The sequence below is a fragment of the Chiloscyllium plagiosum genome, chromosome 4 (assembly GCF_004010195.1).
Source record: "Chiloscyllium plagiosum isolate BGI_BamShark_2017 chromosome 4, ASM401019v2, whole genome shotgun sequence".
NCBI lineage: Eukaryota > Metazoa > Chordata > Chondrichthyes > Orectolobiformes > Hemiscylliidae > Chiloscyllium > Chiloscyllium plagiosum.
Genome location: NC_057713.1, coordinates 16,784,340 through 16,810,569, shown reverse-complemented (window position 1 = coordinate 16,810,569; position 26,230 = coordinate 16,784,340). Strand labels below are relative to the sequence as shown.

At 42.5% G+C, this 26,230-nt stretch overlaps 1 protein-coding gene across 5 annotated transcripts in view; it reads left to right on the top strand.

Annotated features, from left to right (window-relative positions):
* LOC122548881 (receptor-type tyrosine-protein phosphatase mu-like) overlaps nt 1-26,230 on the top strand; it is a 701,186-nt gene that overhangs the window by 530,556 nt on the left and 144,400 nt on the right. For all 5 annotated transcript variants that reach the window (XM_043687785.1, XM_043687784.1, XM_043687783.1 and 2 more), the window contains 2 exons: nt 19,435-19,586; nt 19,673-19,750. In XM_043687785.1, the coding sequence (XP_043543720.1) occupies nt 19,435-19,586; nt 19,673-19,750 (230 nt within the window). The remainder of the gene's footprint in view (nt 1-19,434; nt 19,587-19,672; nt 19,751-26,230) is intronic.

Sequence of the window (26,230 nt, the reverse complement as noted above, 5' to 3'; positions counted from 1 at the left end):
AAGAAGAACTAAAGTGAGACATTTCTTATTCTCTTATGGGATGTGGTCATCAATGGATAGATCAACATTTATTGCCCATTTTTAACTGTAGGCTTTGGGGTGTTAGTACAGTATACCTGCAGTGCTGTTAGGGAGGCAGTTGTAGGATTTTGACCCAGTGATACAGTTACAAGTCAAGAGGGTATGTAACTTGGAGAGACATTTGCAGGTGATACTATTCACATGATTTGGAGACGCTAGTGTTGGACTGGGGTGTGCAAAGTTAAAAATCACACAACACCAGGTTTTAGACCAACATGTTTATTTGGAAATAAATCTGCTTCCAAATAAACCTGCTGGACTATAACCTGGTGTTGTGTGATTTTTAACTTTATGCTATTCATATGCACCCACTGTCCTTGTCTTTCTGTATTGGTAGATGTTGCCAGGTTAGAAAGAGCTGGTCAACAAGCAATTTGTGAAGAGGGAAGTTTAATAAGTGATCTCCAAGTAAAAGATCCCTTTGAAATCAGTGATCATAACATGCTGGAATTTAGTATTAAGTGTGAGAGTGAGAAATTGGGTCAGAAACAACTATACTAAACTTAAAGAAGAGTAATCACAAAGGAATGAGGGCAGAGTTAGCTGGAGTGAATTGGTAAAGGAGTTCAGCAGCAAAAATGGTTGAGGAACAATGGCGGATATTTAAATAATTGATAACTCAGAGCAAAGATATATCCCAGTGACAAAAAAGGAATAAACCAACTATGCTTAATCAGGGAGCATAAGTATAGTCACTAAGTTGAAAGAAAAATAAAAATACAATGTGCCAAAATTAAGGCAAGCCAGAAGATTAGGAAAGCCTTAAAAATCAGGAAAATACGACAAAGGAAAAAAATGAACTTTGAGGGTTGCATCTTCGGATACTAAAGCAAATAGCTATAAAGATAGAGGATGCATTAATAGTGAGAATTCTTAGACTCTGGAAAAGTGTTGAAGAATTAGAAAAGGATTGAAACACCTTTATTCAAAAAGGGAAGGAGACAAAAACACATCACCATTTACTGAACCAAGTCCCTTATATGTTTCAGTAAGATCACATTTCATTCTTCTAAAAGTAAGGAACATTAGTCTATTCAATCCTTTGTCAGGGAGTAAGTTCTGTTGAATCTGTTGAAATGTCCCAGGCACTAGGTTTAATTAACTTCCTTGGGTCATACTCAAAAGATCTGAGCATGTTATCCATGCTAATAATTCAGCGCAATACCAAAGGGATGGTGTATAATTGGAGGTGCCATCTTTCAGATGAGATGTCACGTGTGCCTCCTAAATTGGACGTAAAGCATCCCAGAAATGCAGGAGAGTTCTCTGTGTCCCCCTAGGCACAATTTATCTCTTAAACAACACCTATGGAGAAAGGTGACCTTGCCTTTTCATCTTATTGCCTTGTCGGGGGCTGGCTGCGTGCAAATTGGCTGCTATGTTACATCAGAGATTACAGTTTGCGGGACACTAGAAGACAAATGTCAGCTCCTTACAGTCTGAAACAGGAAAATTGACAACAGAGAATAAGGAAATGTCAGAGCAATTAAAAATTGCTTTTGCTCTATTTTCACAGAAGAAGACACTTCTCAGAAGTGCAAAGGAACCTAAGATCTTTTGGGAAAGAAGAACTGATGGAAATTACTCTTTGTAAAAAAAAGTGCTGGACAAACTAGTGGGTCTGAAACCTAATAAATCCCCAGAGCCTGATAATCGTCACCCCAGATTATTAAAGGAGATTGGCCATAGAAATTGTAGAAGTATTGATTGTCAATTTTCTGAGGAGAAAGTGAGGAGATGCTGGAGATCAGAGCTGAAAATGTGTTGCTGGAAAAGCACAGCAGATCAGGCAGCATCCAGGGAACAGGAGAATCGACGTTTTGGGCATAAGCCCTTCTTCAGGAAAGGAGGAAGAGAGCTTCTTCAAGGAAGGCATCCTTGTAAGAGGATTCGCAGCAGACTGGAGTAGACAAGCAGGAAGCTGGAGGAACACAGCAAGCCAGCCAGCAACAGGAGGTGGAGATGTCAACGTTTTGGTTGTAACCTTTCTTCAGGACCCTTCAATCTGCTGGCATTGCTTTAGTAAAAAGGAGAGAAGGAGAAAATGGGGAATTACAGACCAGTTAGCCTAACATGAGCATAGGGAAAATATGGAGCCTAATATAACAGAAGTGCTAACAGGACACTCACAAAAGTCAACATGGATTTATGAAACTGAAATCATGTTTGACAAACATACTGAAGTTTTTTGAGGACCTAACTAGTAGCTTGGTCTGAGGTTCTAAGACATCATGGAAACAATGGGACATGTGAATAATTGCAATGGGTTGAGGGCAGGTGAATAATGACCAGCAAGGACACTAGCCTCTTCTGTGCATGTAGGTAGCCGTGTCATGTCAAACTGAAATCATGTTTGACAAACATATTGAAGTTTTTTGAGGACCTAACTAGTAGAATAGATGAGGGAGAAACAGTAGGTGTGGTGTATTTTGAATTCTGTATATTAAAAATAAATCTGAAATAAATAGCAATGTTGATGGTTTTTAAATCCCATTTACTTCACTGGGAAATCTGGCATCCTTACCAGATGCTAGTGCTCAGGCCTACATGTGACTCCAAAACCACAACAATGTGGTTGACTCTTAACTGTCCTCTGTGTAATTAAGGATGGGCAACAAAAAAGCTAGACTTGTATCCGTTAGAGTTCAGAAGAGTAAGAGGTGACTTGATCGATCTCTGATCCTCAGGGGTCTTGACAAAGTGGGTGTGGAAAGATGAATTGAATTGAATTTATTGTCACGTGTACAGAGGCACAGTGAAAAGTGTTGTCTTGTGAGCAATACAGGCAGATCACAGAGTTAAGTAGCATAGATAGTAAATAATAGGTAAACAGCAGCAAAAGCAAAAACACAGGTACAGGTGAATGTTAAGAGTTTGTGAGTCCATTCAGTATTCTAACAACAGTAGGGTAGAAACTGTTGTGAAACTGGCTGGTGCATGTGTCCAGGCTTCTGTACCTTCTCCATGATGGTAGAGGTTGTAGAAAAACATTGCCATGGTGGGATGGATCTTTGAGAATGCTTGTGGCTTTTCCTTGACAGTGGGCCTGGTAGATGGATTCTATAGATGGGAGGTTGGCCTTTGTGATTGTCCGGGCCGAGTTCACCACTCTGTAACCGTCTCTGATCTTGAATGGTACAGTTGCCATACCAGGTAGTGATACATCCAGACAGAATGCTCTGTCTGGTGCACCTATAAATGTTGGCAAGGGTATTTGCCGTCATGCCAAATTTCCTCAGCTGCCTGAGGAAGAAGAGATGTTGTTGGGCCTTTGTAACCAGTGCGTTCACATGAAGAGTCCGAGAAAGCTTCTTGTGGATGACCACTCCCAGGACCTTGACACTCTCCACTCATTCCACCTCTGTGCTGTTAATGTGTAGGGGGGCATGAGTAACATCCTGCCAAAAGTCAATAACGAGTTCCTTGGTTTTGCTGGCATTGAGAGCTAGGTTGTTCTTAGTGCACCATTTTTCCAGATCTTTCACCTCCCGTCTGTAGTCTGTTTCTTTGCCATCTGAGATTTGGCCGACTACGGTGATGTAATCAGCGAACTTGTAAATGGCATTAGTCAGGTATTTGGCGACGCAGTCATGGGTATACAGTGAGTACAGTAGGGGGCTGAGTACGCACCCCTGGGGGGCTCCAGTTTTGTGTGTTAGTGAGGATAAAATATTGTCCCCAGTCTTCACTGATTGTGGCCTGTGGGTCAGGAAACTGAAGATCCGGTTGCAGAGAGTGGGGCTTAGTCCGAGATCACTAAGTTTAGTGATCAGTCTTGAGGGGATAATAGTGTTGAAGGCTGAACTGTAATCAATGAGTCGGATTCTTATATAGCTGTTCTTGGTGTCAAAATGTTCTAGGGAGGAATGAAGGGCAAGTGATATGGCATCTGACGTGGATCGGTTGGTCCAATAGGCAAATTGGAGTGGGTCAATAGTAGTGGGGAGGCTGGCATAGATTAATGCCATGACCAGCCTTTGAAAGCAATTCATAACCACCGATGTTAGGACCACCGGGCGGTGGTCATTGAGATATGCTGCATGAGCCTTCTTAGGCACAGGGATGATGTTGGCCCTCTTGAAACAGGCAGGGACAGGGGCCTGCTGCAGGGAGAGGTTGAAGATGTCTGAGAAGACCTCTGCCACTTGATCTGCACATGCTCTGAGTGCATGGTCGGGTATTCTGTCTGGTCCTATTGCTTTGCTTGGATTCACACAAAGGAAAACTGATTTGACCTCAGATGCAGTGACTATTGGGATAGGTTCGTCAGGACATGTCAGAATAGATGTTACCTCTCTGCCGAAATTCTGCTCAAAACAAGCATAGAAAGCGCTGAGGAAAATGTTATTGTCTGCTATCTTGCACTGTCTCTTTTTAGAACCTATGATGTCACTCAGTCCTTGCCATAGTCGCCAGGTGTCTGTCTGGGTCTCTAGTTTGGATCGGTATTGGTCCTCTGCTGTCTTAATGGCTCTGCGAAGGTCATACTTGGATTCCTTATATTTAAGTGGGTTTCCTAATCTGAAGGCTTCACGCCTGGTTTTTGGCAGGTTCTGTATGTCCTGAATCATCCAGGGTTTCCTGCTGGGGAACACCCGGATTGACTTCCTCGGTATGCAGTCCTCCACACACTTGCTGATAAAGTCAGTGTCGGTGGTGGTGTACTCATCCAAGGTACGTGCGGATTGTTTGAACATGGCCCAATCAGCCGATTCCAGACAGCACCAGAGTTGATCCTTCGACCGTCACTGGACCTGTATTCACAAGGGGCTCTCCTGCTTGAGCTTTTGCCTCTAAGCCGGGAGAGGAAGCACGACATTGTGGTCAGAATTCCCAAAATGACCACAATAGGGTGGAGGGTGGAGCAATAGGCATCCTTCACAGTGGTGTAGCAGGGGTCTAATATGTTTGGGCCCCTGATGGAGCAGGTAATGTTCTGATGGTACTTGGGCAACACCTTCCTTAGATTGGCTTGATTGAAGTCACCAGTCACATTGCTTCCTTGTGGGAAAATCTAGCACTATTTCCAAATAAGGTGTCAACTACTTAAAACTAGATAAGGAGATTTTCTTCCTGAGAGATGTTTGTGAGTCGTTTGAACTCTTTTCCTCAAAAGCTGGTGGAAACAGAATCTTTGTTTTGTTTTAAGGCAGAATTAGATAGATTATTGACGAACAGGTGTGATGGCAGATTAACAAACATAGGTAGGAATATAGAGTAATCAGACAAGCCCTGATCTTTGGAATGACAGGGCAGGTCTGGGAGGGGGGGGGGGGTTGAAGTAGTCTTCTCTTATTCTCTGTTAATTTGCATGTTTGGGTTATCTGAATAATTTATCATTTGCAGGCAGTAGCAATACACTCCAATATGTCATTTTTCAACTAAGGTGAAGTTTTCTAAATTAAATATTCAATTTGAAAGTGTTGCTTCCATATTAAATGTGACTCACTTTGAAATCAAGACTATTTTTACATCGGTGAGTGTCTATATGTGTGTGTGTGTATATGTTGGTGTGCATGAGGTGATGGGCATGGGCTTGATGTTAAGACACTTAACAGGGCAATGGCATCAGTGGCATTCAATGCTTGCTGGTACACCACAATTTTTGGATCTTTTTCTTAAAGGTAAATGCTTCTAATCTGAAAACTGTTTGAACAAAGCGAAGATGAGGGATGCGCATGATATTAGTTTTAACCAATGTCTACACTCGGTAAATGGACAGGGATCAGAATTAAGGTCCTCACTGATTCCCCATTCCCTCATGGCACCGGATGCTGGACCAAACTTGACCATCAGTCTGACTAAAGCCAACTCACATACCATTGGCTGAACCTTGAATGTTCTTATCACAAGTCTAATCCCTGAAGTCAAATATATAGTGATGGTAGACAACTGATGAAGTGCAATTAACCTGTTTCAAGTTTTACAGCAGTATAATCAAAATGTTGGGATGAAGGGAGTATTGAATATGTCTTATCCTCAGCACATCAAGTGATGTTCCAGGAGATGAAGTCTTGTGGTGCAATGAATATTTATCGTGCCTTCTGTAAAGAAACATTTTGAACGTTCCAAAATACAAAATTGATATAAATTGCACCAGAATGTAGAGACGAACAAACAGCTATACTTGGCTTACTTTAAGCCCATGAAGAACATTTTGCAATGTACAATCTGTGACCTTGTTTTGTACAAAGGTTACCTTTTTGATGTCGTTCAGTGAAAATTGCAAAGTTCCTTTCATCTCAGATTCGATTAGTGGTTGCAAATTTCAGTAGATTTCGGTGATCAAATGACAAATTTAGTTGGTACCAAGAAATACCTCTTACATTAGAATGGTGGAGCATTGGGGGAAGGACAGTTGTTTTATTTGCCTGGAATTTTGGGAGAGGTTAATCTTGCTAATTCTATGCTATTTAGGGACAATTACCCCAGTAGTTGAGGTTAATCAGTGGTTGGAGGGTGTTGTCTGGCAAACTTCTAATATATTGTACAGTCTGTACTAATTAGCTTAAGGAGATATCCTCCACTGGCCAATTTGTTTCTTACTCTGTTTGCTTTGTTCATGAACATATCCTAGCAAAGGAACAAGAACTCAAAATCAATTCGATGTTGACTCATGTTGAAGACATACTGTAATGTTATGCTTGACAGGGAGCATATCATTAGGAGAAAGTGAGGACTCCAGATGCTGGAGATCAGAGTTGAAGAGTGTGGTGCTGGAAAAGCAGGCAGCATCCGAGGAGCAGGAGAATCAACGTTTCGACATAAGCTCTTCATCAAGAATAAGGCTTACAGCTGAATGGGGCTGAGAGATAAATGGGAGGGAGTTGGGGATGGGGGGGGGAAGGTAACTGGGAATGCAATAGGTAGATGAAGATGAAGCGAAGGTGATAGGTCAGAGAGGAGGGTGGAGTGGATATATCTGATCCTTGGATGCTGCATGACTGGCTGTGCTTTTCCAGGACCACACTCTTCGACAGGGAGCATATCATTGCCAGAATTTGCACCAGGCTGAAACAGTGCATGAGTTTGCAACAGTGTGTTTATTTACAAACGGCAGATTTTGCAGCACAGTGTGAGACCATTTGGCATGGTCAGGAACAGTACTCCCCACTTGCCCAGAAGAGTGCAATTTTAACAACACTGAAGACGCTTGACATCATTCAAGACAAATGTTTAGCACCACATCTGCACACACCCGACACCAATGACACTCAGAAGCAGCAATGTGCAATATTTACAAGATGCACTGCAGAAACTTACTAATTTCCTTGGACAGGACCTTTCATGGGGCAGCATGGTGGCTCAGTGGTTAGCACTGCTGCCTCACAGCGCCAGGGACCCAGGGTCAATTCCCACCTCGAGCAACTGTCTGTGTGGATTGCACATTCTCCCCGTGTCTGTGTGGGTTTCCTCCGGGTGCTCCGGTTTCCTCCCACAGTCCAAAGATGTGCAGGTCAGGTGAATTGGCCAAGCTAAATTGCCCATAGTGTTAAGTGCATTAATCAGGGGAATGGGTCTGGGTGGGTTGCTCTTTGGAGGTTCGGTGTGGACTTGTTGGGCCGAAGGGCCTGTTTCCACACTGTAGGGAATCTAATCTAAAAATAAATCCTAGAAGGCCCTGCCTAATGACATTGTGGGTCCATCGGCAGCACATGGACTGCAGTGGTACAAGAAGACAGCTCACCCCCACCTTCTCAAGGGCAACTTGGGAGGGGCAATAAATGTTGGCTCAGCCTGCGATGCCCACACCTTGTGAGGAAATGCATTTTTAAAAATTGACGAACCTTCAGCTAATTTTGATTAAAGATCACTTTTGATCAGACATAATCCAGCATGGTTCATGGATGAAATGGAAAACCTGCCCGAATGATTCTTTTGAGGTTAGGACAGAGGCATGTCACTGGGCTAGACTAAAGGCTGCTTTGCATTTTATCAACCAGCTCTGTGGTTGGTGATAGGGTGGACTGAACGTGGAAATGTTAAGTGTCCCATTCCCCACACTGTAATAAGCATGACATTTACAAACCCAAATAATACAGGCTGGGAGCTGAGAGTGCTCAGCTGATAACAAAAAATCATTTTCCGTACCATCTGCTCTCTTCTGAAGATATTCAAATCCCGCTGTCCTTAGAACCCCCAGCCTGTGGAGTCTATCCACATCTTCTCACCACAGAGTGAGCAGATTCGATTGTTGTGGAGCTAATGTGTTTTCATTTCATACATAGCCAGAGAAGCTTTCTGTTCACAAAGATCGGTGAGGTTAAACCAATTACGCTGCATGCTTATATGACCAGGCATTTTGATATCTGGTTTCACCCCAGCGCTGTGTTTAACAATCCAGTTTCCCCAGCATGCGAAACCTCCTCAGTTGTCTTGCTCCATGTTCATCAATGGTGTTCTTTCAAAGATCACAATCATTTCAGAAGTGCTTGTGTCCTTTGTGAGGATCTTGTTTTTTGTGTGTGGATAGAGCTGCTTTTTAAATAACAGGCTACAGCCAATACTGCGCTCTGTTTTGCTTTGTGAACATGCAACATTAGGATTGACCTTGGAGAAGGACTGATTGTGATTCTTCAAATTGCTTTCTCATCAACAAACCAGTCGAAATTTGTGATTTAAGGCTGCAAGCTGGCAAGCACCATCTCTGTTCCTCACTCTATTTTATATCAACGCAGGAATCAGCAAAGACAGAGAAAAAGGTGCAGGAATCAGATGAGTCAGATTGTGTCACTCTTGCTTAATTCCAAGGAATCAATTCCCCCTCCCCCCCACCTCCTGAATTTGAGACTAATTAAGATCAGAATTAGAGAAATACTTGTCTGGCTGCCCGTTCAACCACTTTCTATCTACCCATTTACTTGTATTGATCTTTGACACACTAAAACCTAAGAAGTCTATCCCAATCAACTGAAGCCTCTACTCTGTCCATAACCTACTGTAGGTGGCGATGACCACCCTGCACCATTAAACTTCCAAAGGAATTTCACCCAGACTGGGCTATCCTCTGCTGCCCTCGCTTTGTTGGGCATTTCTGAAATGTTCCAGCTGCCGTGATTTCTCTGACCAGTTTGCCCCAGTAATTCAGTACTGGTTTTACCCTACTGCCCTCTAGAAAGGCCACCCTGAGTTTCTAAATCTGGCCACTCCCACAGGATACACACTCCAGCTGCTCCCCCACACTCCCTCATTTGCTTTATTGCCTATTTAAAGCCAAGACACGTGCAACTGTTTAGTTGTCTGATATCTTTATTTTCAGTTCAATGCTGCCTCACATCCTCCCACAGAGTGATAGAGTCATAGAGATGTACAGCAAGGAAAACAGACCCTACGTCCAACCCGTCCATGCTGACCAGATATCCCAACCCAATCTAGTCCCTCCTGCCAGCACCTGGCCCATATCCCTCCAAACCCTTCCTGTTCATATACCCATCCAGATGCCTTTTAAATGTTCCAATTGTACCAGCCTCCACCACACCCTCTGGCAGCTCATTCCATACACGTATCACCCTCTGCGTGAAAATGTTGCTCCTTAGGTCTCTTTTATATCTTTCCCCTCTCACCATAAACCTATGCCCTCTCGTTCTGGATTCCCCCACCCCAGGGAAAAGACTTTGTCTATTTATCCTGTCCATGCACCTCATGATTTTATAAACCTCTATAAGGTCATCCCTCAGCCTCAGGGAAAACAGCCCCAGCCTGTTCAGCCTCTCCCTTTGGCTCAAATCGTCCAATCCTGGCAACATTCTTGTAAATCTTTTCTGAACCTTTTCAAGTTTCACAACATCCTTCTGAAAGGAGGGAGACCAGAACTGCATGTAATATTCCAACAGTGGCCTAACAATCTCGTGTACAGCCGCAACATGACCTCCCAACTCCTGTACTCAATACTCTGACCAATAAAAGAAAGCATACCAAACGCCTTCTTCACTATCCTACCTACCTGCGACTCCACTTTCAAGGAACTATGAACTTGCACTCCAAGGTCACTTTGTTCAAGTACAAATGTCTCCCCCTCTCCTTTGCCTGTTCCCACTGTAACTTTATTAGCAATCAGTTAAGGCCAGCAAACCTATTCGTTCTGGGCTCCCCTGTTCGCTGCGCCCCTTCCCAACAACCTGTTGCCTCCCTCTCTAACGTAACGTACCTTCCAACCTCACCTCCTACCCTCTTCTAGGTCAGAGATTCTGAATTTCTCTTTCACCCCGGAATATTGCAGGAGCTCCTGGATATGCCTGTTCTGAGCAAGGACGTGACTTGAGGTTAGCTGGACATCAACAGTGGGATCCACTGACCAACTATCCTCACATTGGTAAACATTTACAGCCCTGTACCCTACATACCCCCACTCTGCCTGTCCCAAGACCTCTCAGAATCTTGTCCCCCAGTCCACTTCCAGTCCAGTCCACATACATCCTTCCATCTGAAGTCCTGGCCTCAGTTTCTTTCTCGTCCCTACTGTACAACGACATCTGGCAAATACCCTCTGCTCTGCTTATGGGCATGTTGACTGCAAGTCTCCTCCTCCTTTCCCCTTCAGGATCTTGTAGGCAATTGGAACATGTTACCTTACTGGTCTACTGAGGTGGTTCAAATTATCCCTGAGACCAGAAAGTAATTTGGCAGATACACCACCAGTGGTACCACCACTGGAAGACAAGTAATGGTTTTAAACCCTCTGGATATACTTCTGGTCCCAGCTGACAATACTGGTAAACGAGAGAGACAGTTTACTTTAGGGGATGAAGTTTAATGTCGGAACCATGGGAATTGGCCCTGCGATGGTAAGAGGCATGTTCGATGCAAGGTCAGGTCCAGTGACCTTGGGTAGGTGCGACCATCCTGAACAAGCACGTGGACCATATGAAAGCTACAAACTTGCAAACGGTGCAGAAGCAAAACATGCTAGGCTCCTCGACAGCCTTTCTGACTGTTCCAAAAACCAGGGGCTCTCCGTCTCCGTCAAGCGTTGAAGATACCTCAGATACTGAGACGGACACGGTGGATGTTGCTGTCTCAACGCCCTTGCCCACCTGAAGAAGAGAATGAATTTCTTCTGAGATGCTCAGGGCTCACGGGGTGAGCTACTGTGCATTGCAAGCTGCCCGTATCAGAAGCAGAGATGAAGGAAGTTGACCCAGTGCTAAAATGCCCCAGGAGGAACTACAAAAAAAAGATCCAGCATATGTCCTCAGACTCAGAGTGGAAGGGAGTTAGTAGTTGTAACAAGGTCAGCCAGGTGGACCTCATAGAATATGAGTTTCCTGATTGAGGCTGCTAATCTGGTTCAATCAGGGAGCCCTGGCTGACAGATATATACAGGAGTGTCAGACATCCTGTTCGTTCTGAGAGCTGGTTCTGAGGGAGTTGAGTCAGTATCAAGGGCTCTCCACATGTATATAAAGGGTGACTTGGTAAGGGGATATTGGCCTCTGTGGAGTTGGGGAATAAAATGATGAATAAACTCCAAAGAGTCTGAGTTAGCTTTGTGGTTTGTCAGCCTGGTAATTTATACACAGAAGCTTGTTTTGAGTGCTGGTACTCTGTTTGTGCCCACTGAGGAGCTGGAAAGATGTTTTCCAGATCATTAACTTAACATAGAAAATTAGTTTGCTGCATTAAACTAAAAATCTAAATTACACCACATAAGATTCTCATGCATCAAGACATTCTGAAGATGTCTTACATAATTGTTTGCTATTACAAGGAATTAAATAATTGTGCGTATCAAAATTCCATACCTTTGCAGTGGACCCAAAATATTAATTCTGCATTTAACTAAAAGAGGTAAATATGAATATTGCCTCCCTGGGTGGTGTAACGTACATTAAAGGCAGCATGATCCAACATAGTTAAAAAAAAGTTTTCTTAAGTATAAATTATACATCAGTGAAACTATTAGCTTCCTGTTGCTTTTTTGCATTAGCTGGCAGTTTCAGACAACAGAAATTACGTACCATATTGAATGTCAATGCCACTTAAATGAATAAATGAGCCTTAGAGTTGCAATGCCATACTGGTTATGAGGAGTCATTCATAATTGTCATCATTTTCACAGGCAAAAAAATGAGTACTGTAGACAATGAATATTCCATGTATACTGTTGCAATAGTGTTATCTCTGTTTTTATTGTGGTGTCTTTGAAGGATTAAGGTTCCATGGCATTCCTGTCTTTGAAAAGAGCAGATGGTAACTAAATGGATCAATTAATGTTTTGCTGAGATCTAACTTTCACTTCAAAAGCTGGAAATGCAGGAGAACGGGATGACTGAAGAAAATAAGAGCTCCCACAGGATTGAAATGCCCGAAAGTAGAGCAGAAGCAAGAAATGGTGTGATCACTTCACCACAGAGATGGTGCAGGGAAGTGGAAAAACTTAAGGAATGGTCTGAATGGTTTATTTTGAAAGTGGAAGAAATGGGGAAGGACATATGAAATGAGTGAAAAGATATGAAATGAGCAATGATCAAGGCAATATGAAAGGGGCGAGGAGATGTGAAATTAGCTATGAGCAGGGAGGTAAGAAACGAGCAAGTAGATGTGAAGGGGTCAAGGAGATATGGAAAGAGCAATATGACTGTGGTTGATGAGAAAGATCAGAGAAACTGTAGCTTAAGAAAGATAAAGCCTTCCATGCATTTAGCACTTCACACACAATGCTGTTGAAGTGCTATGGAAGTCTACTCGCTATTGCAATATGGGAGAGTGATACAGCTGTAGGTTTAAAGAGGGAAAGGATTGACAATTGTTCAAGCTGATAGCCACAGCGTCATGCATCTCTGACGGTCAGGGATGTTAAATGTCAATACAACATTAGACATTGAATTTTGCTAGTTTGAACCAACCTGAAGCAGTTTTAAAGGGGCAGCTGGACCCTGATTTCAGAATTCTCACCATCATTCCCATTTTCAGCAATCGTTTGGTGACTCAACAGAAGATTGCAGGATTTCAGGATTGCAGGATACATATACATGTGTTGGTTGTTAATAGGTGTGAATGTGGTTGGTGAGTGTGAAAGGTTGTAGAGATCTACAACACTGAAAAGAGCCCTTTAGCCCATTGGATGGGTATATGAATAGGAAGGGTTTGGAGGGATATGGGCCGGGTGCTGGCAGGTGGGACTAGATTGGGTTGGGATATCTGGTCGGCATGGACGGGTTGGACCGAAGGATCTGTTTCTGTGCTGTACATCTCTATGACTCTATGACTGCAAAGGTCAAAAACAAACATGTAACTATTCTCATCCCATTTCCCAGCCCTTGGCCTGAAGCCTTGTATACTTTGGCCTGTTAATTGAGCCACGTGCAAAAAGGGACACTGTGGAGCCCCACCTTGAGTCTTGATCTTCAAAGGTGAGGGACTGACAGCTGTAGGTGCATATTAATTTCTTTTTAAACATGCACAAGTCTCCAGATGATTGTGTGGTCTAGAGAGAATCCCATGGTGTCCCTCCTACATCAGCAGCACACACTCCTCCCCCTAGGTTTCCAGCCACCCATGAGGCTGCCTTTCCCCACCCTGACCTGACCTGATCTGATCTCTCAGGCAGTGGTGAGGGTGGGGCAGAGAGCACATCTCCCATTAAGACTTGCCTTCTGTGTAAATGTGCAAGAATCCTTAACAGGCATTTGTGTGCTTAGCGATGTATCTGCATCCTTATATCCTATATCATGTAACTTGTGAATAAGTGTTTTAAATATAGGAAACATCAGTCCTGGTTGATAAAAGCTACTACATACATGAAAATTTGAACCATGTATGAGAAAGCTTTGTTCTAATACAATAACCAGCAGAATTGCCTTTGATCAGCAAACATTACATATTCTGGCCACTCAAAACCATTCCAGCACAAACAGCTATGAGAAAATGCAGGCTTTAAATGAATCTTGCAGGATAGACACTGTTACTTATTCAAATGTCCTCCCACATCACTTAGTATTAGAATATGACAAAATATTACCTGTACCACTCAATTGCAGTGGAACTAATTTGCTTCAGAATGTGCGTTGAGGCTTAGCCTTAAGGAGAAATGTAAAGACTGGCTTTGTCAGTCAGCAATTTTTGTTTTTGAGTAGTAAGTGATTGAAAATGACTTTTGCTTCCAAATCAGAAGGTTGCTTTGATGTACAAAAGCACTGGAGAAAAACAGTAATGGATTTTCTGTTGCAGAATGCATCTTAGACAAAATTCTTCATAGAATTACCGAGAAAAAAAAATACTTGAAGCAATGTAGATAGCTTATAAATCACGGCAGAAATCGCAATAAGGCAAGTGTTAAATGTGGAATTAATCTACAGGACACTCGAGCTATTCATTTAGGCCAGAGTATGATCAGTCATACAGAGGGGGCTATGAAAATGGTCCAGGCGGAGCCTTGTGAAGTGATTGATCCTTTACTGTATTGGACTGGCAGCCTGCAGACATATCTTAACTTTTTGTTAAATTCAGAAGTCACCTAGATGGTTCTGCGAGTCTAGAGCCAGTCCCATGGGGTCTGTCCTCCATCAGCAACATACAGCTCTTCTCCTGGTCTTCCTAGCCAACGACAGATCAGACACTCCCATTGGCAGTGCCGTCCACCCACTGTTCATTGACAGGATGCAGCTCCTGAAGGAGTCATAGAGGTCCACAGCACAGAAAAAGACCCTGTGGCCAATCAATTCTGCACCAGTCCGACACAAGACACCAACATGGGCAGCACAGTGGCTAGCGCAAGGGACCCAGGTTCGATTCCAGCCTTGGGTAACTGTCTGTGTGGAGTTTGCACATTCTCCCTGTGTCTGTATGGGGTTTCCTTCAGGTGCTTTGGTTTCCTCCCACAGTCTAAAGATGTTCAGGTTATGTGGGTTGGCCAGGCTAAATTACCCATAGTGTCTAGGGATGTGCAGGTTAGGTACATTAGCCATGGGGAATGCAGGATTTCAAGGATGGGACGGGTAGGATGTTCTTCAGAGGTTGTGTGTGACTTGATGGGCCGAATCACCTGCTTCCACACTGTAGGGATTCGATGATTCTGTAACTATTCTTGGCTCATAGCCTTGTATGCCTTGGCCTGTTAATTTAGCTGCCTGCCAAGACAATATTGTGCAGAGGCTTAGATCTGAGACGTCATTGGAGCCAGGACTTGGAAATTTGCCTAGATTACATTTAAAAAAATATCTGTCAGTAAAGTTCCTTCCTCAGACTCTCAAAGAAAGGGCAATGCTTCTTGTCAATGAATTGGCAGCTTGTTCTTATTTTAGTTGTTCTCAGGAGGTGGGCATGGGTTGGGCAAGACAATGTTTGGAGCTGGTCTTGATATATCCTGAGAAGGTAATGCTGGACCATTGCTTTGAACTGTCATAGTCCTCATGCTGATATTACTCCCACCACGTCATCCAGAAGATGTGATTTTTCATCCCAGTGGTGATCAATCAATTTCTCCATCACAAAGTACTGCCTCGCTTGAAGATTAATGGAAGGAGAACAGAGGAGAAACTCCTCAACATTCCTTGGCAGACAACAGAAATGAAAGGGACTAATCGAAAAGCAGAATACTGCGGCTGCTGGAAATCTAAAAGAAAGACTGAAAATGCAGTGAATACTCAGAGGGCACCCTTAACATTTCAGGTCAATGACCTCTTGTCAGAGCTGGGTAAAAGAGAGATGTAAATCTTTTCGAGCAAGGGCAGATGGGACAGAGAGAAGATGAAGGTTTGTGTTGGGATGCAAAATGTGGCACTGAACAGTAGCAAGTGCTCATTTTGCAAGGTTTCATCCATGCTCCTAGAATAGCCACTAACAGCATAGAGTTATTAATAACAAGCTTAATACAAGAAAACAGAATTCCACACATTCAGGGCTCAAAGCAATGGCTAATGAAGAGGCTCCATGTAGTAGCCAGTAAACCAGATCATCCACATTATGACCCTTTTCAGAGACCTGGAAGAACTGCCTTCCGTTACGGGTCCCATGCCTTTCAAGGTTAACATCTCTTTCTTCAAGAGCTCCAGGACATTCAGAGGACCAGCAGCAAATCAGTTCCAGAAGGGTTTCAGAATCAGTAGGAGAGTCTAGGAGCTCAGGGCTTCATCTCAGAATAAACTGCTACACATTTAAGGCAGAAATGAAGATAAAGTTCTTCTCTCAGAGGGTGGTGAGTCTGTGAAATTCTTTATCACCAAGAGCTGTTGAGGTTGAGTCATTATGAATGTTCAAGGCTGAGATAGACAGATTTTAGTCAGTAAGGGTTATGGGCCAAAGACAGGAAATTGGAGATGAGTATTATCAGATTAGTTATGATCTCATTAAATGGTGGAGCAGACGTAATGGGCTGAATGGCCTACTTCTGCTCCTATTCTTTTGGGCTTGCAGGCTTCAATCGGCCTCTGTGAGGACAAGCTATCCTTGACCTTAACCCACTTCCTGCCCCCCAGTCTTCTATCCTGATCCCTCACCAATGTCTTCCCCACCCTCCCCACACTCCTGACTCATCACTCCATCACCATTAGCTACAGGTTCAAATGCAGTGAGAAATTACATTTCAGCCACAAATTCCAGTGACTGACTGGAATTATAGTGACTCTGATACAAGCACAGACATTCATAGACCGAAGATTGAATTCAAGGAACATCATGATAATGTCACTGGGCTAGAAATCCAAATCCCCAGGATAATGTTTTGGTTCAAATACCATCATAGCAGATGGTGAATGTTTTATTCAATCAAAAAAAAATGGAATTTTAAAAAAATGCTAGCGTGATGGATGTACGTTTGCTCGCTGAGCTATAAGGTTCATTTTCAGATGTTTCGTGACTATCCTTGATAACATCATCAATGAGCCTCCGGTGAAGCACTGGTGGTATGGCCCGCTTTTTAGTTATGTGTTTGGGGTTCCTTGGGTTGGTGACGTCATTTCCTATGGTGACGTCATTTCCTGTGTTGACATCATTTCCTGTTATTTTTCTCTGGGGTGGTAAATGGGATCCAAGTCAGTGTGTTTGTTGATACAGTTCTGGTTGGAGTGCCATGCTTCTTGAAATTCTCATGCGTGTCTCTGGCTGTCCGAGGGTGGATGTGTTGCCCCAGTCAAAGGTGTCCTTCCTCATCTGTATGAAAAGATACTAGTGAGAATGGGTCATGTCTTTTTATGGTTAGTTGATGTTCATGTATCCTGGTGGCTAATTTTCTGCCTATTTGTCCAATGTAGTGTTTGTTACAGTTCTTGCAAGGTATTTTGTAAATGACATTAGTTTTGCTTGTTGTCTTTCAAGTTTATTAGCTGCTGTTTTAGTTTGTTGGTGAGTTTGTGGGCTACTATGATGCCAAGAACAGGAAATGACATCACCATAGGAAATGACATCACAAATCAAAGGAAACCTAAACACATAAATAAAAAGCTGGCAATACCACCAGTGCTTCACCGGAGGCTCACTGATGGTATTACCTAGTACGGTGACGGAACATCTGAAAATGAACCTTCTAGCTCAGTGAGCAAACATACATCCAGAACCTCAATCTGAGCTACAAATCTTCTCAAAACTTGCTAATGCTATCCTAATGCTATTTATGTAATCACTGTTGATCATTGTAAACCCCATTTGGTGCATTGTGTTCTTCAGAGAAGGAAATTTGTCATCCTTCCCTGTCAGGTCTACATGTGACTCTAAACCCACAGCATTATGGCTGATTCTTGACTGGCCTCTGGGCAACTAGTGATGGGCAATAAATGCTAGCCTAGCTAATGACACCCATATCCCATGAGTAAGTTTTAAATAAATATGGCTGCCTGCTGTAGCACTGGAATTCTTGTTTAGAAAATATTTTGATTATAAGCATGTAGACTAAGGAAGGAGACACTTCGGAAGGACAACATTGGTTCCTTCTTCTGACTACGACGTGTAAACCTCACTTCCAGAAATGCAGTGTGCAGAATCCAGACGAGGACTGAATTAGGCATGAATCCAGTTAACAGCTGGTCAACATTCACAGTCAAAGGTAACATACTGAGAATGGGCTTGAGCAAAATAGCAATGAGCAGCTGTCACTTGTAGAACCAGAGAAAGTCATCAGGTAAGAATGAGCTCAATAACAAGCTTGCCAGCTGACACTGTGAATCAAAACCTGAAGTTGTCATTGTCAAGGGTAATTTTGCTTGTTCCAACGTAATTCAGTTCATCATAGAATCTCCATAGTGTGGAAACAGGCCCTTCGGCCCAACAAGTCCTCCCTGATCCTCCCACGCAAAGCCATCCCCTCCCCTGCATTTCCTGTGGCTAATGTACCTAATCTACGCATCCCTGAACAATTTAGCACGGCCAATCCACCTAACTTGCACATCTTTGGACTGTGGGAGGAAACCGGAGCACCCAACAGAAACCCACACAGACACAGGGAGAATGTGCAAACTTCACACAGACAGTCACCCAAGATTGGAATCAAACCAATGTCTCTGGTGCTGTGAGGCAGCAATGCTAACAACTGAGCCACTATGCTGCCCCTAATATTCATCTGACTGATTCCTGGGATGGCTGTACTGATATATGAAGAAGAATAGATTGACTGGGCTTATACTCACTGGAATTTAGAAGAATGAGGAGGGAATCTTATAGAAACAAATAAATTCCTGATGGGACTGGACAGGCTAGATGTGGGAAGAATGTTTCAGATGTTGGGGAGATCCAGAACTAGGGGTTACAGTTTAATAATAAAGGGTCACTGATTCAGGACTGAGATAAGGAAGAATTTCCTCATTCAGAGAGTTGTGAACCTATGGAATTCTCTCCTGCAGGAAGCTGTTGGGGCCAGTTCATTAGATATATTCAAGTGGGAGCTGGACATGGCCCTTGTAGCTAAAGGGATCAGGTGGTATGGGGGGAACATGGGAATGGGATACTGACATTGCATGATCTGCCATGATCATAATGATTGGTGGTGCAGGCTCGAAGGGCCAAATGGCCTCATCCTGCATCTATTTTCTGTGTTTCTGTGTATCTAATTCCTTATGGTACCGGTTCATTGGAAAGTTAAAACATTACTCCAATCTCTAAGCTACAGAATGAATAGGCTATATCATGTTAGAAGGGAAGACTCCCATACACTCATTGGGTATGTTCATTAACTCCCTTGTTCCTGAACTCTTTTTGCTTTAAAGTTGCTCCTCAGAGTTACCCTCAGTGTGCAGCTCTTGTAGGGGTCTGAATTTTAACAGTGTGAGTAATATATTTGGACATTAAGCAAATGTAAAGGAATCTCTTTTAGAATTAGTTGGTAACTCAGAAAACTTCATTTTAAGAAACAATAGAATTCAAATGTTGTGTCCATGTTTCATTGAAGAGTAAACTCTGGGCTTTATTTCTTTCCTTGCTTTCAAGGAAACTGGCAAAGAAGCGAAAGGATACCCTGAGCAGCACCCGTCAGGAGATGACTGTGATGGTCAATTCAATGGACAAGAGTTTTACTGAGCAAGGTACTAACTGTGATGAGGCATTCTCCTTCATGGATACCCACAATCTGAATGGGAGAGGTGAGTTCATAAGACCCTCCATCATTTAATGAAACTGTCCCTGAACTGTATTAATCACTGATACATTCTTTCTCATTTTCTCTTAGCCATGTCCTCACCATCTTCATTTACTGTGAAGACAAATACACTGAAGAGTCCATCTATGCAGAATTCCTACTACCCAGGTAGTTGAGTTGCTTGTTCTTATAAAGTTTCATTATCCTTTTGAAAGGACATCATAACTGTAAATTTTATGTTACATCCCGGGTCATTTGAAGAATAATTTCTTTCATAATATATTGAAAATATAACTTACAGGCAGGTCAAATGTTCTGGTTTGCCTATCACTGTTCAAATGTTAGTCAAATCATTGTAGCGACTTTAAGGTAGGTTTTTGAGGCCAGTTAGCTGAGTTGGCTGGATGGTTAGTTTGTGATGCAGAGTAACACCAACAGCATAAGTTCACTGTTTGCACTGGCTGAGGTTATGATGAAGGTCCCACCTTCTCAACTTTTCCCCTCACCTGAGTCATGGTGACCTTCAGATTAATTAATCACCACTTGTCTCTCTCTCTCTCTCCAAAGAGGGAGCAGCTCTAAGGACTGTCGCAACTTTACCTTTACTTAGCAATCTTGCAACTGATTTATGACTTATTTTTAGTTGTCATGGTCAGCAATGAGATGCAATCAATAAATCCAATACTAAAGCTGCTACCAAGTGTCCATGCATGTTCAAATTGCCAGAGTTTCATATCATCTGTTACATTTGGGGAAATTGATCAGGTTTACTGCTTAGTTTAAATATATTTTTGTCACAGATCTAAAAATTATGTTAAAATAAAACTACAGTTTATCAATTTCACAGGTGCACAGCTAGCTGCAAAACCAAAACTTCAGATATTCCCAAATCATGAGTTGTATAAATGCAAAGTCTAACTCTGGCCTGTATGTAGCCATAGAAGGCATTGATGCCACTTTGAAAATGGCACACTTCACAAAATAAAAACAGGGTAACTGCATTACTTACAAAAAAAAATCCAGTTTTCTGCCCTCCTTTACTGAAGGCACAGACTCATCTAGTTCTGCGTTGCTTCCTTCTAGTGACCACTGTGCAGGTGTGAGTGTTAGCGTTGTTCTCCATGTGTGAACATTAGCCCAATAGCTTTCTGACCCTCTCACTGAGATTCTTTACAGGTGAGCTACATCCCATCCTCACTTGTTGTCCACACCTTCCAGCAGGGAAACTGGATAGAAATCAGGAGCAGAACCTTGGGTGATTCTCTTTTTGTTCTCCTTTCTGTACTCTGAGGTTAATTATCGGGCACTTACCATCTCACTGGCTGTGATCATTTCAGAGGCAGTTGAACTAGACCTTTCAGATTGGCTCAAACATCATTGAGAAAGCCTAAATAGTTTGGTGTTATTTTTAAAACTATAAAGAACAAAAGTGCCTGGGGATTGATTTAATCTTGGTGCAAGTTCAGGAGCCTTTTCAGCATCTCTGATTGTTGTAATTTCTGCAATCGCTATATTCACTTTATGCCACCACACAAAGTCGTGCTCTGGGTCAGTGCATGTTAATCCTTTAGCAGTTGGAAACCAGAAAATTAGTTATTGGTAAATGGGAATTTCCCAATCATTTTGGGCCACATTGAATGGGAAAAATGGACATAATCCTCAGCACAACCTTTTTTTAAAGGAAATTCTACAAGGCTTTGGTGAGGATGCCAAAGAAGATGTTAATTCTTTTAAAAGCAGCAATAGGGTTGCTTGTATTTCTGGAAAAGCACAGAAGGTCAGGCAGCATCTGAGCAGCAGGAGAGTCGACATTTCGGGCAAAAGTCCTTCATCAGGCTTTTACCCAAAACATCGATTCTCCTGGTCCTCGGATGCTGCCTGACCTGCTGTGCTTTTCCAGCGCCACACTATTCTTGACTCTAATCTCCAGCATCTGTCTAACTTGTATTTCTGAATAGTGGTCTTCCCTTTAAACTGCTAAGGTTGATTCCTACTACTTTAAGAGCTGATAGCTTAAACACTTGTTTCACTTCATGTATCCATGAGCAACAAAGGCCTGATTCCTAGATACAAGCCTGCTTTGATATTACCTCCAGCACAAAGACTTGTTTTGATTTCACCGCTTACCAAGTTCTGCACAGTGAAAAGCTCCAGTTTCATGTATTTCTTCCTACTTGCGCATATCATCCTGTTTAGAGTAACACTCTTAAAGCTTTGTTTTGCTGCATGCTGACAACCTGTCCATTAGTATAAGTGCCCTGAGAATAATGATGTCGTTTCCATCTATTATCACATGCTTCCATGTACAGAAACAGATACAAATGGCATTGAGAAAATAGCGTGAGTGCTCCCGGGCCCTGCCTTTCCACGTATAATCTGCATGATGCACAAGGCAACCTGTTACCATAAATTATCCCTCATTGTAATTGTCCCTCTCCATTCCTGAAAGCCATTTTATTTCTTTGGTACTGCAATACAGGAATGCAGGCAGTTTTTAAAAATATATATATTCATTCTCAAGGAGATAAGGCCAGCACTTATTTATCATCCCTTGTTGTCCATTGAATACAACCTGTTGGACTAAAGCTGAAAAATGTGTTGCTGGAAAAGCGCAGCAGGTCAGGCAGCATCCAAGGAATAGGAGAATCGACGTTTTGGGCATAAGCCTTTCTTCGATTCTCCTGCTCCTTGGATGCTGCCTAACCTGCTGCGCTTTTCCAGCAACACATTTTTCAGCTCTGATCTCCAGCATCTGCAGTCCTCACTTTCTCCCTGTTGGACTAAAGGGCAGCTAAGAGTCTACCATAATGCTAGGGGTCAAATCACATATAAATACAAATTTCCTCCATTCAGATAAATGAGATGGCATTTTATGGCAACTGAGCTACTTCATTGTTTTTCAACACTGTATCTGCACTATTACACACTGAGCTGTTGCATTTCACAGGAAACAACCCATCTCCCATCTTCCCTCTACAGGGAAGTGTCATATCTTGACACCATGATTAATTGAATCCAAGTGAGCTACTGGGTTTGAGTTTGAACTTGTGTTTCCAGTACATCAGTCCAGGAGTCAGTAGAGCTTGGCCTTTACTTCTGCTGGCTAAACTTACAGACACAGTTGGGTGGGTGTCAGAACACAGTAGAGAGCTCATAAGCAAGTCCAAACTTGCTGATCCCTGGTCACTGGACAGTGATGCAAAACAGGAACAGTGCTTGATTTCTGTCAGCCTTCCCATTTTCAGTGTTGCTGAGGATGCTTTCAGTGCTCATTCTGCCACTCTATAGCGAACAGTTAACTCTGTATGAACGGTAGCTTACGGAATGAGAAGCCACCTACAACATTAGCCATTGGGATTTAGGAAATGGATGTCATGGACAATATGCATCAACAATGATATAATATAAAATAGATGAGTTTCTGATCAATGGTAGAAGACTGAGAGTGGGGGGCTGGAGGATGTTGCAAATAACACAATTCATTTACATTGCACCTTCAGCATAAAGCATTCTAATGTGCATCACAAAAATGTAGTAAAGCAAAACTTGGTGCCAAGTCTAACTATTAGGACACATGACTAAACGTTTGGTCAAGAATGCGTGTTTCAAGCAGCACCTCCTTCAACTTTTCTCCTCCTTCAAGTCCTGATTAGAACGTGGCACTTTGGACAAGTTTTTTAACTACCTTTCTAATGTTTTGGATCAGTGTCAAGTTTTTATTTCTGATTATGCTGTTATGAAGCAACTTAGTATGCTTTACTTCTTTAAAGGCTATACAGGTGTCACCCTGTGTCCGCGGGTGATACATTCCAAGACCTACCACGGATAGTACCAAACCGTATCATTTAAATGGGAAATTACTTATCTATAAGATCTTATACTCCACAACACCTGATGAAGGAGCAGCGCTCCGAAAGCTAGTGCTTCCAAATAAACCTGTTGGACTATAACCTGGTGTTGTGTGATTTTGAACTTTGTCCTCCCCAGTCCAACATCGGCATCTCCAAATCATGACTACGATATTGTCAAGTCTGTAATATGATTTGAAAATCAAGTTAATGTGGCTGGAAAGGTGTGATGCTTTTCCTTTTAATCTGATTTCAATGACTGCAGATTCCATTTCAATGACTGATGTGCAAGCACACCCAGGTTCCTTGTATTGTACATCAACATTTCCAAATTTATCTCCACTTAAATAATACTCTGCCATTTTCAGTCAAGATTTAAGGTATGTCAAGGGTATTGGCGAAGAGTTTCGGGTTGAAAGAGGTGTAGAGAAAGTGAAGAAGTGTCAAGTTAAGGCTGTGTTATATCAGGTGGCTTACGTTCCTATTGCTCTTTGGACCTATAAAGTACCTGTAAAGCTATGCTTAGTTTGACCAGAGTGGAGCGGGAGAGGAAGAGGCAGCCAAATGATGGCTTCATTCTTTACTTATATTTAACATAGAAACAGGAGTAGGCCATTCAGCCCTGGAAAGTATTGGCTCAGTCTGCACTGGACAGGATGTTTGATTATCAAAAACAACAGGGATGGGTATGTGCACCAAGCCTTCAGTGCTCAGTGCACTGCAGCATAGCGAGTTCTCCAAATCAAGCAATGTTCCTGCTGGTGATAAAAATCCCGAGGAAAGTTGAAGTTTACAGGGCAGACTGTGACAAGAATTTCTGCATTACAATTAAAGTTGGTGCAGTGTAACTAGTGGTGATAAACTCTGAACAGGCCTGAATGTTGACAATGGGCTCCTTCCAAGTTAGAACTAAGAGTATTTCCAGTGTCATCCTAATTATTGCCCACCTATAAATATCCAGAAGATGAGGGTAGAGGAACTAAAACTAGGGGGCATAGGTTTAAGGTGAGAGGAGAAAAATTTTAAAAACTTCCTGAGGGACAACATTTTTTGCACAGAGGTTGCATATTGAAGGAGCTGCCAGAGAGAGTGTTAGAGATGGGTACAATCACAAAGCATCTGGGAAAGAATAGGAAGGGTTGAGAGGGATATGGGCCCAATTGCTGGCAAACAGGAGTAAATCAGTTTATGGTATCTGTTAGGCATGTACGAATTGCGCTAAGGGGTCTGTTTCTATTCTGTGTAAATCTGTGGTTCTATGACCGTTACATTATTCATCATGGTCAAATACATCAGTACTTTTAGAACTTAGCAGCAACATCAAAATGAAAGGGTAACAGACCATCAGACCATAAGAAATAGGAACAGGATTAGGTCATTTGGCTTCTTGAACCTGCCACACCACTTAATAGATGATTCAATGTTCCTCACATTCACTTTCCTGCTCTTTCCCCACGTTCCTTGATTTCCCTATGAGAATCCATCTATTTCAGCCTTAAATATACACAAGGACTCTGCCCCCCCAAAAATCTCTGTGGTAAGGAGTTCCAAAGACTCATAACACTCTGAGAGAAAAACGTCCTCCTCATCTCAGTCTTAAATTGATGCCCCTTTATTTGGAGATGATGCCCTCTGGTCCTAGACTCTTCCTTGAGAGGATACAACCTCTTGATATTTACTCTGTCAAACTCCCTAAGAACTCTTTATGTTTTAAAGAGATCACCTGTCATTTTTCTGAATTCCAACGTGTAGAGTCCCATCTTGTCTTACTATTAAGACAGTCCTACAGAACTTTCTTTGAGTTAAGCAAGTCATCTACTTGTTACTTAGGAACCATTATTGTGTCCTACGTTAGAAAATAAGGATTATTTGTATCTCCACATGGAAGGTTTATGTGATCACCAACATGGATTCATATTACCGACACATATATTTTTATATATATAATATATACACACACACAGTACCGTCTGTTCCATTCACACTTGCCATCGTGCCTTCATTTCAACTGTCCGAAGTGTGGTGGAACATTGTAGAGTGGTACCAAAAAGCTAAAGTAATTTGGATACAGCTGTGACACACTGAACACAGATGGAAGCACAAATGAAATATTACTCTTTCCATAACCTTCAAGTATTAGCAGTACACTGAATTAGTATGTCAAGTGGCTGGATCAATCCAGGGTACAGTCCATTCATCCAGTCGACTTTCCAATCGACTTGTCAATTGCTCCATAACTTTTCGATGAAAAAAATATTTTGGCATATAGTTCTACAGTCTTGAAACGCATAAAAGTGGATAAATCCCCAGGATCTGATCAGGTGTATCCTAGAATTCTGTGGGAAGCTAGGGAATTGATTGCTGGGCCTCTTGCTGAGATATTTGTATCATCGATAGTCACAGGTGAGGTGCCGGAAGACTGGAGGTTGGCAAACATGGTGCCACTGTTTAAGAAGGGTGGTAAGGACAAGGCAGGACATAGACAATAAGACCATAAGACCATAAGACATAGGAGCGGAAGTAAGGCCATTCGGCCCATCGCGTCCACTCCGCCATTCAATCATGGCTGATGAGCATTTCAACTCCACTTATCCGCATTCTCCCCGTAGCCCTTAATTCCTTGTGACATCAAGAATTTATCAATTTCTGCCTTGAAGACATTTAGCGTCCCAGCCTCCACGCACTCTGGGGCAATGAATTCCACAGGCCCACCACTCTCTGGCTGAAGAAATGTCTCCGCATTTCCGTTCTGAATTTAACCCCTCTAATTCTAAGGCTGTGTCCACGGGTCCTATCTCCT